The 13,498-nt window shown below is 42.9% G+C and overlaps 1 protein-coding gene across 1 annotated transcript; it reads left to right on the forward strand.

Annotated features, from left to right (window-relative positions):
• The first annotated feature begins 1,916 nt into the window (after nucleotides 1–1,916).
• Nucleotides 1,917–3,231, forward strand: LOC109553283 (beta-defensin 103A-like). Its single transcript, XM_070781324.1, has 3 exons — nucleotides 1,917–1,934; nucleotides 2,080–2,161; nucleotides 2,822–3,231. The coding sequence occupies exons 1-3, from the start codon at nucleotides 1,917–1,919 to the stop codon at nucleotides 2,965–2,967; spliced, it is 246 nt and encodes an 81-aa protein (XP_070637425.1). The 3' UTR covers nucleotides 2,968–3,231.
• The last annotated feature ends 10,267 nt before the right edge of the window (nucleotides 3,232–13,498 follow it).

Genomic DNA, 13,498 nt, shown 5'->3' on the forward strand with positions numbered 1-13,498 from the left:
GGGACTGCAAACTGGTGCAGCCACCATGGAAAATGGGATGGCGGTTTCTCAAAAAACTAGAAACAGAAATGCCATATGACCCATCCGGGTGTATATTCAAAAATCTAAAAACACTATTTGAGAAGATACATGCACCCAGTGTCTGTTATAGCATTATTTACAATAGCCAAGCCGTGGAAGCAACCTAAGCGTCCATGAACAGACAAGGGAGATGTGGCATTTGTATATAGTGGAATACTACTCAGTCATAAATAATAATGGAGCTTTGCCTTTTGCAACAATATGAATGGACTGGAAGATGTTATGCTCAGTGAAATAAGCCCGACAAAGAAAGACAAATAATGTATGAAATTGGGTAAACATGGAATCTAAAAACTGTAACAAACTAGTAAACATAACCAAAAAAAAAAAAAAGACTCACAGATATAAGGAACAAACTTGTGGCTACCATTGTGGTGAGGAAGGAGCAGAGGCCAACATAGGGCTAGGGGAGTAAGAGCTGCGAACTATTATGTATAAAATAAGCTACAAAGAAATATTGTACAACATGGGGATTATAGCCAATATGTTATTGTTTAAAAAGCATGAATCTCAATATTGTACACCTGTAACTTATAATATTATACATCAACTATAGTTCAATTAATTAATTAAAATAAAAATGTCTACTTTGTCTCATATTCTGAACTGAGGAGGAAAGTTAGGTTTTAAAGATATGAAGTGTCTATAACTCCAAATTCTTCTTAAACCTTTGATTCAAACTTGCCTTTCTGTATGAATTACATTTCTTCTGCATTTCCATAGCCCTGTGCTTGAACCCCTATTACGGCCCTTTGTCAAAATCCACTCTCTATGGTTGACTTGACTCTGTGTCACTCTACATGGGAGTTCCCTGAGAGAAAGAGGCAGAACTGGCCCCTCTGTATTTCACCTTTCTATCCCCTCACCTACCCCAAGCCCATGGTACTTTATCTATGATAGGAGTTCAGAGTTTGCTTACAGAATCCAATAGGTACAACAGGAGTCTGAACCTACAGTCCTAGACCCTGGGGTTCACCCCAGAACTCTGGTGGATCCGTTACAACTGCTTTCACACAAAGTAATAGCCAACCACCTCCATGGGGACTTCAGCTTCCAAGAAAATGACCTCTTGAGTATAACTCCCTTGTTAGATTCCATAACATTTAATTAAGCCTAATAATTTTTTGTAAAGGCAGTTGGCTTCCTAAACATTGAATCTGTATCTAGTGGAAATCCCGAATCCTCGACTTCCTTGTATGTCACGAGCCAGCTGTAACCGGGTGTCGTAAATATATCTTCCAAAGCCCCTCTTTTGTAGAGAGAGTGACACTATCAGTGAGGAAACACCTGCCTATAAATTACATCATCCATCTGTCTCTGATGAGGGAAAATGAGACACCTTCCTGACTCACAAATTTGGTGGTTTTTCTGAACGCAGCAAAGTGTAAGCTGTGTTTGACCTGAGATGTCACACTCCATCACAGCCCAAGGACACAGGGCAGGGTCTCTGGAATGCAGCCAATTTTCCCTCCCTTCCCAAACTACTTAAAAGCTGATCCTATTTTGGGTGTATCCATGCAGGCTCAGGGCATGACCCAGCCCCAGTTTACACCTAGATTCTGAATACGTCAGCCTTGGACTGGACTGATGGGGTTCAGGCTCTCTCAGGACTTTAGAAAGAAGGCAAAAGCTTAGAAGGACCACAGTGGGCACAGGTGAGCTCCCAGCTACACGCTCCAGGACTGCATCCAGGAGTGGGCAGGTCTTTCCCATCTCAGACAGCCAGACATGAGCCAGCCCTACAGGAGCACCCAGAGCTCAGAGGCATCAGAATAGCACTGTGTTCGCATCAAGCTCTGAATCTCCCTTAGGTTTGTAATTAAGTCCTGGGGGGAATGGGCGTGGTCTGCTTTGTAAGGAACCTTGGCATGAAGCATCAGGAAATACGTCATATTGTCATCACTATAATATTACAGGAATTGCAGCTGCTGAATGCTTCTCCCTATGGCTGCAGACCTGGAGCCTTTATAAAGTGAGCGACCACACCGTCCTGTCCAGTCTCAGCTGGGAAGCCAGCCAGCCATAAGGCTCTATTACCTTCTCTTTGCATTGCTCTTCTTGTTCTTGCTGCCTGTTCCAGGTAAAATGTGCTGGGAAATGAGAGGGCTGAATGGATTCAGAATTTGTCATGCAGAGTCAGCCCTCTCCATTCATTTGGGAATTTTAGATAAAGTAGATTTATTGTCTGGGAACTAGACATTACCAGTTTTTGTTTTTGTTTTTCTTGACAAAGATCATCAAGAACCTCAAAGCAGGGTCTCCATCCCTTCTGATTCACTCTTAAGAGACTAATCAGCTCACAAACCATCCCTCCATGGGAGAATTGTTATACCTGTTCATGAGACAGGAAGAAAGTGATGTAAATCTTTCCTACCAACAGGAAAAATGAACTTAATCTGAGGACAGAAGCACAGATTCCCTTTTATTAGCTTAGTGGTTGGAGGTACAGTCTTTTGGCCTCTTAAGGGCCTGGGGGACCATCGCAGCCCCTGCCTCCCAGGGGTCAGTTCACAAGGGGGCTGCCATGGTCACGCCACTTTCTCAGCTGAGCCAAACCCACAGACACATTGTTAGTAGCTAGCCCCACCTTCTTCTTTACTCCAGATGGTAAAGAAAAAGGAGAAAGACATTAAAGAATAAAAAATGGCACCAGATAACTTATTAGAGGGATTCCAAAATCCTTGGAGTTGTACCACGGCCTTCCTAAAACCTTCCCGTGTGCTTTGTTTCTTTCCTGCATGCAATGGCAGCATCATAAGCGGGTTACAAAAGTATTATTGTAAAATAAGAAGCAGCCAGTGTGCTCTGATTGGCTGCCTTCCAAAGGAGGAACAGATAGGCCGCTGTTCCCTGAGGGGCCGAAAATGCTGCCGGAAGAAGAAATGAAAAATCCAGAAATACAAGGAGAATGTCACAAAGAGTGAAAATGCTTCCTCCAGAAGCCAATCAAATTAAAGACTTTTTGCAAAAAATTAGAAGCTTGATTATTATCATTATTATTTTTTAACATTCTGTTTATTGTGCTAGTTGTTACCAAACAGGCAACTTAGAAAGTGTTAATGACTCACCTTTAATTCAAATAAAGTATAATCCGTAGTGAGAGGGTCCAAACTTATGTTCCAAAGATTGTCAGATTTTATTCCTCTTTTACAGCTTTCACCACCCCCTCCTTCACCAGTGACACTGGACCACTTGTTCTTTCTAAAACACTTCCTTTGCCTTCTGTCACCCATCTGAGCTTTGCAGTCTGTCCATCTGTCATAGCATCTCCCCATCAAATCCATCTCTGAAACTTCAGGGCATCCCTGAGGGTCTTCCCAGGTCCTTCTGTGCACTTTACAGCTCAGAGACACGGGAAACCTGGCTCCTCCTCGACCCTGCCCTCAGCTTTCCTCTCACTCTTGCCTCTGTTCTGACTGACCTCAGGCCTGGATGAAACCTCTTCTCCAGCTATGTCTCCAAACCCATCTCTCAGGGGCACCTCCAATTCTACCTCCTTTTTAAAAATACAGCTGCTTTCCCCAACAAATATGATCTTTCCTTTTAAAAGGGTTCTGATCTGAGTGCTCCATCTATGAGTCCCACTAGATTTTTACATTCACTACATTTGCATATTTCCAATCTCCGTATTTGGTTGCAGGATTTTGAAGGGCACTTCATTGCTTAATCACCCCTGGCCCAAGTGTTTTGACACAAAAGCTGCTCAACAAGTGTTTATCGTGACCCAATGGACTGGGGCCCACCAGGCTCCTCTGTCCATAGGATTCTTCAGGCAAGAAGACATGGAGTGGGTTGCCACGCCCTTTTAGTGAGTTGAAGTACATTCCAAGGCGTTGGAGGCGTCATGTTGTAACTATTTAGTGGTCTCTGGAGGTTGATACAGAACAATTCCAGCAAATGTGGTGGCAGGCCCATCACCCCACCCTGAGCCCCCAGTCAAGGAACTGAGTTTTCAGGAAGAAAAGGCACACCCTCAAAGACAAGAGCTTGGACCCCACAATTCAGCATTAAAAAAAAAAAAAGGACTGTGATGGGACTGTATACTGCCTTCCTACAGTACACAACTACAGAACCAGGCAAAACCTGTGAAACTACTGATTCAGACTCTGGCACAAGCAGTCCCGGACCGTAATTGAGGAGAGAAGAAAACAAGTGAGGTGAGGGACTTCCCTGGCAGTCTGGTGGCTGGGATTCTGTGCTCCCAACGCAGGGGGACTGGGTCCACCCCTGGTCAGGGAACTAGATCCCACATGCCACAACTAAGATCCTGCCTGCCATGATTAAGGTCCAAGGCAGCCAAATTAATGAATTCGCTAATTAAATGTTATGTGCTTAACCATTTTTTAAAAAAGAAAAGAAACAGATGAAGTGAGACTTATGGCATCTCCAGCCTCTACAGATTTCCAGGCCTAAAGCTCAGGCAACAAAAACCCAAACAGACCATCAATTCTTCTGAGTCGAAGAGAATGGGGTCAAAGTTCAGAGAGTGCAGGTATCTTCACTTCTGGACAGAAAACCAGCAGTGGGAGTCAGGATCAGGGGTGTGTGCCTGTGTGCTAAGGCACTGCAGTTGTGTCCGACTCTGTTACTCTGTGGACTGTGGAGGCGCTGACCCTTTGTGGACAAAGGGTCTGTGTAGCCTGCCTGTGTAGCCAGCCTAAAAACTCTGTGCTTTTCATTCAATTCTAAAACTGCTCTGAAAAACGAAGTCTATGATACTAGATGGAATTTTGGTTCAGCTTGATGTGATAAAGTGTGATGCTAAGATTCTAGACCCTATCTTAAGGAGAGAGATGGTCATTTCAGTAAAAAAAAAAAAAAAAAAATCAGATATAAATTAACTATAAAAAACCCACTTGAGATATCAAATATAAAGGCAAATGGATTTAAAATGAAAGGATGGAAACAGATCTGCTGTGGTCATTGTTTAGACCCTCAGTGTGTCCAACACTCTTGAGACCCCCATGGAATCATCCAGTCAAGATTACTGAAATGTGTTGCCATGCCCTCCTCCAGGGGATCTCCCTGACCCAGGGATCAAAACCATGTCTCTGCATCTCCTGCACCTCAGGCAGATTCTTTACTGTTGAGCCGACAGATTTGCTATGGAAACATTAAAGAAAACATGGTAGGCTATATTGGTTAATTGACAGGCTTCCTGGTAGCTCAGATGGTAAAGAATCTACCTCCAATGTGGGAGACCTTATTTGATCCCTGGTTTGGGAAGATGCCCTGGAGGAGGGCATGGCAACCCAATCCAGTATTCTTGCCTGGAGAATCCCCATGGACAGAGGAGCCTGGCAGGCTACAGTCTAAGGAGTCACAAAGGGTCAGACACAACTGAGTGACTAAGCACAGCACAGTCAACTAACTTTTAGGACAAGGACCAGATATGGAGAGGAGTATTTATCCTAATGACAAAATGTTTAATTCGTCAAGAATACATATGAATACTGAATCAGAATGTACTTAGCAAAGGAATTTTAAAATTCTTAAAGAAAACTTACAGGAATCATCGGAGAGACAGACAAACTAGCAGTTACAATTGGAATTTCCCTGACCATCCATTGGTTAAGACTCCAAGTTTTCAATGCAGGGGGCACAGGTTCCATTCCTGGTTGAGCAAGTAAGATCTCTTATACCATACACAAAATTCAACACAAGATAGATTAAAGGTTTACAAAAACCACAAAACTTCTGAAACCACAAAACTCCTAAAAGAAAGCATAGGAGAAAATTTCTTTGACATGGGTCTTCACAAGAATGGTTTTGAGCTTGACACTCAAGCCACAAAAACAAAGTTAAACAGTAGGATCCATCAAACTGAAAAGCTTCTGCACAACAAAGGAAACAATGGACAAACTAAAAAGACAGTGAACTTTTAACGCTCCAGTGATCTCTGAGGCTGGAGGAGATGGTAGCAGTGTTGCAGGAAAAAGAGTGGGGTGAGAAAAGATGGTCACATCTCAGGTCACGTCCGAGTCCCTGGGATGGCTGCCGAATGCGGGTACTTGGCTTGGCACAGGCAGGGACTCAAGAGCGAGTCACGGTGAAGGAAAGTCAATTCAGGGAGGAAACACGCTACACGGAGAGTGTGGGCCATCTTGGAAAGCAAGCCCAGCACCAGGGTATGGGGCTGTCGGTGTTTATAGGGGTGGGCTATTTCATAGGCTAATGAGTGGGAGGAGTATTCCAGCTATTTTGCGGAAAGTGTGGGGATTTCCAGGAACTGTTTCAGCACCTACATTTTGACCTTTATGGTCAGCCTTGGAATTGTCATGGCACCTCTGGGTGTGTCACCTAGCTGCCGTGTTACAAAGGGATTTAAAAAAATATATTTACTTCAGGTCTTAGTTGCGGTATGCAGGATATTCATCTCAGCACACTGGCTTAGTCCCCTTACAGCATGTGGAGAAGGAAATAGCAACCCACTGCAGTATTCTTGCCTGGATAATTCCATGGACAGAGGAGCCTGGTGGGCCAAATCCATGGGGTCGCAAAGATTCAGACAGGACTGAGCGACTTCACTTTCTTTCTTTCATGAGGAATCCTAGTGCCCAGGCCAGGGACTGAATCCACATCCCCTGTGCTACAAGGCAGATTCTTAACCACTGGACCACCAGGGATGTCCCCGTCATTCTTTTAAAGGTTGTGCTCCAATTACAAAGCCACAGTTATCAAGACAGTATGGTACTGGCACAAAGACAGAAATATTGATCAATGGAACAAAATAGAAAGCCCAGAGATAAATCCACACACATATGGACACCTTATCTTTGACAAAGGAGGCAAGAATATACAATGGATTAAAGACAATCTCTTCAACAAGTGGTGCTGGGAAAACTGGTCAACCACTTGTAAAAGAATGAAACTAGAACACTTTCTAACACCTTACACAAAAATAAACTCAAAATGGATTAAAGATCTAAACGTAAGACCAGAAACTATAAAACTCCTAGAGGAGAACATAGGCAAAACACTCTCCGACATACATCACAGCAGGATCCTCTATGACCCACCTCCCAGAATATTGGAAATAAAAGCAAAAATAAATAAATGGGACCTAATTAAACTTAAAAGCTTCTGCACAACAAAGGAAACTATAAGCAAGGTGAAAAGGCAGCCTTCAGAATGGGAGAAAATAACAGCAAATGGAGCAACTGACAAACAACTAATCTCAAAAATATACAAGCAACTCCTACAGCTCAACTCCAGAAAAATAAATGACCCAATCAAAAAATGGGCCAAAGAACTAAATAGACATTTCTCCAAAGAGACATACAGATGGCTAACAAACACATGAAAAGATGCTCAACATCACTCATTATCAGAGAAATGCAAATCAAAACCACTATGAGGTACCATTTCACGCCAGTCAGAATGGCTGTGATCCAAAAGTCTACAAGCAGTAAATGCTGGAGAGGGTGTGGAGAAAAGGGAACCCTCTTACACTGTTGGTGGGAATGCAAACTAATACAGCCACTGTGGAGAACAGTGTGGAGATTCCTTAAAAAACTGGAAATAGCACTGCCTTATGATCCAGCAATCCCACTGCTGGGCATACACACTGAGGAAACCAGAAGGGAAAGAGACACGTGTACCCCAATGTTCATTGCAGCACTGTTTATAATAGCCAGGACATGGAAGCAACCTAGATGCCCATCAGCAGATGAATGGATAAGAAAGCTGTGGTACATGTACACAATGGAGTATTACTCAGCCATTAAAAAGAATACATTTGAATTAGTTCAAATGAGATGGATGAAATTGGAACCTATTATACAGAGTGAAGTAAGCTAGAAAGAAAAACACCAATACAGTATACTAACGCATATATATGGAATTTAGAAAGATGGTAACAATAACCCTGTGTACGAGACAGCAAAAGAGACACCGATGTATAGATCAGTCTTATGGACTCTGTGGGAGAGGGAGAGGTGGGGAGATTTGGGAGAATAGCATTGAAACATGTATAATAGCATGTATGAAACGAGTCGCCAGTCCAGGTTTGATGCACGGTACTGGATGCTTGGGGCTGGTGCACTGGGATGACCCAGAGGGAGGGTAGGGGAGGGAGGAGGGAGGAGGGAGGATGGTTCACGATGGGGAATGTGGGTATACCTGTGGCGGATATATTTCGATATTTGGCAAAACTAATACAATATAGTAAAGTTTAAAAATAAAATAAAATTTAAAAAAAATAATAAAAAAATAATAAAAAAAGTTTGTGCTCTGCCCAATTCTGGTCTCATTACCACCATTTAGCTGGCATTTGACAAAGGTATTCAAGCTTTCAAGTTATAGGAGAATGTCCTGATAAAGCTCTCAGGACACTGTGGTGACTGCAGGAGGCAGGCAGGAACATTGGAAGAGAGGTCGATTTGCTCCAAGTTACCTCACTGCCACTTAGTAGACTGCGGCCTTGGATACATCTTTTTGTTGGATTTGCAGCCAATTTTAATCGACTGTTTAAGTCAGTTTTGCCTGTGGCCTCAGACATGGCTTTCTAGTCCTCGAGACTATTTTGAATAAACCTTGTGTCATACCCACCTGGCAGGTTTGTTTAGGGGAATTCAAAGAGATAATGTGAATAAAAGTGGCCAGCTACTGAGCAAGGCTCATTGCAAAATATAACTGTGGGACAAGTTCAAAGAAGAAACTAGTAAAAGTGTCAGTAGGAGAGCACAGCATTAGACCCAGCCCTGGTCCCCTTTTGAGGGCAGGTCCCCACGTGACTGTCAGAAGCCATGGCACCCGCCCCGTCCATAGGACAAGGGAACTGGGGACAATGGCCTCTGCCCATTAACACCCAGGGCTCCGTGCTGAGAACACCTGTTTGTGGACTCGTAGATGTGAAGGGCTTTGCTCTTCAAAACCTTATCTGTAGGACTCAGACACCCCTTCTTGCCTGAAGAACTGAGGCGCTTTGCTGGAAAGAGCCTGCCTCAATTTCCTACTCACAGGTTAAGAGTTTGGGGACACAGCATTTATCTTCCCTTTGAAGAATGAAAGCATGAGTTACCTCTCAGCCCAGGCATGAAGCAATCACAATCCACATGGCCTTGTTTCGCTTTGAACCTGGGAAAACTGACAATTCATGTAGACTTGACCTAAAATTAACCCTTTCCTCTATCCTATATGAACTCATCTCTGGTTTCTGGTGAGCCACCCCATGGTATCTTGGGTGTGTGACCTCCTTGCTGAGGCAACAGGACCCTTCCCTGATGGACAGAGATGCCACTGGGCATTATCTGCAGGATTAACATAGCTGCAAAGGAGTCATCTTTAGACCTTGCCAAGGAAAAATAAGCCACGGCAATTGTGCAATTCCTGACAAGGGCTGTGTCCCACTGGTGAGGACCCTGGCAAGAAACTCCCTTGAAACTCACCATGGCACCCTGACCCCTTTTGGAAACGCCCTTCTATGAAAAGTCATGCCAGGTTTTGCACATAAAACTGCATCATCAGCTTCCTTAAAAGAAAAAAAATCTGCTGTGCTGCAAACCACAGATGACTAAAACACACCAATTTTTGTTTTGTTTATTTATTTAGGCTGTATTAGATTGTAGAAAATTCTGAAAAAGATGGGAATACCAGACCACATGACCCACCTCTTGAGAAACCTATATGCAGATCAAGAAGCAACAGTTAGAACTGGACATGGAACAACAGACTGGTTCCAAATAGGAAAAGGAGTATGTCAAGGCTGTATATTGTCACCCTGCTCATTTAACTTATATGCAGAGTATATCTTGAGAAATGCTGGGCTGGAAGAAGCACAAGCTGGAATCAAGATTGCCAGGAAAAATATCAATAACCTCAGATATGCAGATGACACCACCCTTATGGCAGAAAGTGAAGAGGAACTAAAAAGCCTCTTGATGAAGGTGAAAGAAGAAAGTGAAAAAATTGGCTTAAAGCTCAACATTCAGAAAACTAAGATCATGGTATCTGGTCCCATCACTTCATGGGAAATAGATGGGGAAATAGTGGAAACAGTGTCAGACTTTATTTTTGGGGGCTCCAAAATCATGGCAGATGGTGATTGCAGCCATGAAATTAAAAGACGCTTATGAAATGCACTACTTGGATGCCATCTCAAAAATCACAGAATGATCTCTGTTTCCAAGGGAAACCATTGAATATCACAGTAATCCAAGTCTATGCCCCAACCAGTAACGCTGAAAAAGCTGAAGTTGAACTGTTCTATGAAGACCTACAAGACCTTTTGGAATGAACACACAAAAAAGATATCCTTTTCATTATATGGGACTGGAATGCAAAAGTAGGAAGTCAAGAAACACCTGGAGTAACAGGCAACTTTGGCCTTGGAATATGGAATGAAGCAGGGCAAAGACTAATAGAGTTTTGCCAAGAAAATGCACTGGTCATAACAAACACCCTCTTCCAACAACACAAGTGAAGACTCTATACATGGACATCACCAGATGGTCAACACCAAAATCAGATGGATTATATTCTTTGCAGCCAAAGATGGAGAAGCTCTATACAGTCAGTAAAAACAAGACCAGGAGCTGACTGTGGCTCAGACCATGAACTCCTTATTGCAAAATTCAGACTTAAATTGAAGAAAGTAGGGAAAACACTAGACCATTCAGGTATGACCTCAATCAAATCCCTTATGATTCTACAGTGGAAGTGAGAAATAGATTTAAGGGCCTAGATCTGATAGATAGAGTGCTTGATGAACTATGGAATGAGGTTTGTGACATTGTACAGGAGACAGGGATCAAGATGATCCCCATGGAAAAGAAATGCAAAAAAAGCAAAATGGCTGTCTGGGGAGGCCTTACAAATAGCTGTGAAAAGAAGAGAAGTGAAAAGCAAAAGAGAAAAAGAAAGATATAAACATCTGAATGCAGAGTTTGCAAGAAGAGATAAGAAAGCCTTCTTCAGCAATCAATGCAGAGAAAGAGAGGGAAACAGCAGAATGGGAAAGACTAGGGATCTCTTCAAGAAAATCAGAGATACCAAAGGAACATTTCATGCAAAGATGGGCTCGATAAAGGACAGAAATGGTATGGACCTAACAGAAGCAGAAGATATTAAGAAGAGATGGCAAGAATACACAGAAGAACTGTACAAAAAAAATCTTACGACTCAGATAATCACGATGGTGTGATCACTGACCTAGAGCCAGACTGCTGGAATGTGAAGTCAAGTGGGCCTTAGAAAGCTTCACTATGAACAAAGCTAATGGAGGTGATGGAATTCCAGTTGAGCTATTTCAAATCCTGAAAGATGATGCTGTGAAAGTGCTGCACTGAATATGCCAGCAAATTTGGAAAACTCAGCAGTGGCCACAGGACTGGAAAAGGTCAGTTTTCATTCCAATCTCAAAGAAAGGCAATGCCAAAGAATGCTCAGACTACCACACAATTGCACTCATCTCACACGCTAGTAAAGTAATGCTCAAAATTCTCCAAGCCAGGCTTCAGCAATATGTGAACCGTGAACTTCCTGATATTCAAGCCGGTTTTAGAAAAGGCAGATGAACCAGAGATCAAATTGCCAACATCCGCTGGATCATGGAAAAAGCAAGAGAGTTCCAGAAAAACATCTATTTCTGCTTTCTTGACTATGCCAAAGCCTTTGACTGTGTGGATCACAATAAACTGTGGGAAATTCTTCAAGAGATGGGAATACCAGACCACCTGATCGGCCTCTTGAGAAATTTGTATGCAGGTCAGGAAGCAACAGTTAGAACTGGACATGGAACAACAGACTGGTTCCAAATAGGAAAAGGAGTACGTCAAGGCTGTATATTGTCACCCTGTTTATTTAACTTCTATGCAGAGTACATCATGAGAAACGCTGGACTGGAAGAAGCACAAGCTGGAATCAAGATTGCCTGGAGAAATATTAATGACCTCAGATATGCAGAGGACACCACCCTTACGGCAGGAAGTGAAGAGGAACTCAAAAGCCTCTTGATGACAGTGAAAGTGGAGAGTGAAAAAGTTGGCTTAAAGCTAAACATTCAGAAAATGAAGATCATGGCATAAGGTCCCACCACTTCATGGGAAATAGATGGGGAAACAGTGGAAACAGTGTTAGACTTTATTTTTCTGGGCTCCAAAATCACTGCAGATGGTGACTGCAGCCATGAAATTAAAAGACACTTACTCCTTGGAAGGAAAGTTATGACCAACCTAGATAGCATATTAAAGAGCAGAGATATTACTTTGCCAACAAAGGTCCATCTAGTCAAGTCTATGGTTTTTCCTGTGGTCATGTATGGATGTGAGAGTTGGACTGTGAAGAAAGCTGAGCCCCAAAGAATTGATGCTTTTGAGCTATGGTGTTGGAGAAGACTCTTGAGAGTCCCTTGGACTGCAAGGAGATCCAACCAGTCCATTCTAAAGGAGATCAGTCCTGTGTGTTCTTTGGAAGGAATGATGCTAAAGCTAAAACTCCAGTACTTTGGCCACCTCATGTGAAGAGTTGACTCATTGGAAAAGACTCTGATGCTGGGAGGGATTGGGGGCAGGAAGAGAAGGGGACAACAGAGGATGAGATGACTGGATGGCATCACGGACTCATTGGATGTGAGTCTCAGTGAACTCCGGGTGTTGGTGATGGACAGGGAGACCTGGTGTGCTGCAGTTCACGGGGTTGCAAAGAGTCGGACATGACTGAGCGACTGAACTGAACTGAACTGAGGTCGTAGTTGCGGCATGTGGGATCTAGTTCCCTGACCTGCTATGCTTGGGAGTACAGAGTCTTACCCACTGGAGCATCAAGGAAGTCCTGTAAATCAGCATTTTTAAAAATTACTTTTGTTAAAAAAAAATTTGAATTGGAGTATCAGATCAGATCAGATCAGTCGCTGGTTTAGGATTCACTTCTCTTCAGATGCTGAGAGGTGTCTGCGATCTATTGTAGCATGTCACTTGGCTCAGTTTGTACAGAAGACGGTCCCCCTGCATCTGACAATGGGCTTTATCTGTGCTCTAGGAATGACCCTGCTGATTCAGGGCCCTGTCCAGGCCATGGTGATGTCTAATGACTGATAAAGCTTCATGTTCTTGACTCTTGTGCTATAAAACATAGCATAGTTCCAGGGTAAGTGAAAGTCGAAGGGCTTTGCTCCTTAGCCAAAGCCTGAATCAAAACAAGTTTGGGACAGGGGCTTAGTGTCCCTGATGAAGGACAGAAGGAATGAAAACAGCTCACCAAACTGAGATGGCATCTTGAGACCAAAAAATGAGGAGGCCGCTGGGTATAATAAATAAGTCCGTTTTTTTTTTTTTTTTTTTTGAGTTGTGAACACACTTTATTTTTTTTTTTTTATTTTATTTTTAAACTTTACATAATTGTATTAGTTTTGCCAAATATCAAAATGAATCTGCCACAGGTATACATGTGTTCCCCATCCTTAACCCTCCTCCCTCCT

This window comes from Bos indicus, chromosome 27 (genome assembly GCF_029378745.1).
Source record: "Bos indicus isolate NIAB-ARS_2022 breed Sahiwal x Tharparkar chromosome 27, NIAB-ARS_B.indTharparkar_mat_pri_1.0, whole genome shotgun sequence".
NCBI classification, from domain to species: Eukaryota; Metazoa; Chordata; class Mammalia; order Artiodactyla; family Bovidae; genus Bos; species Bos indicus.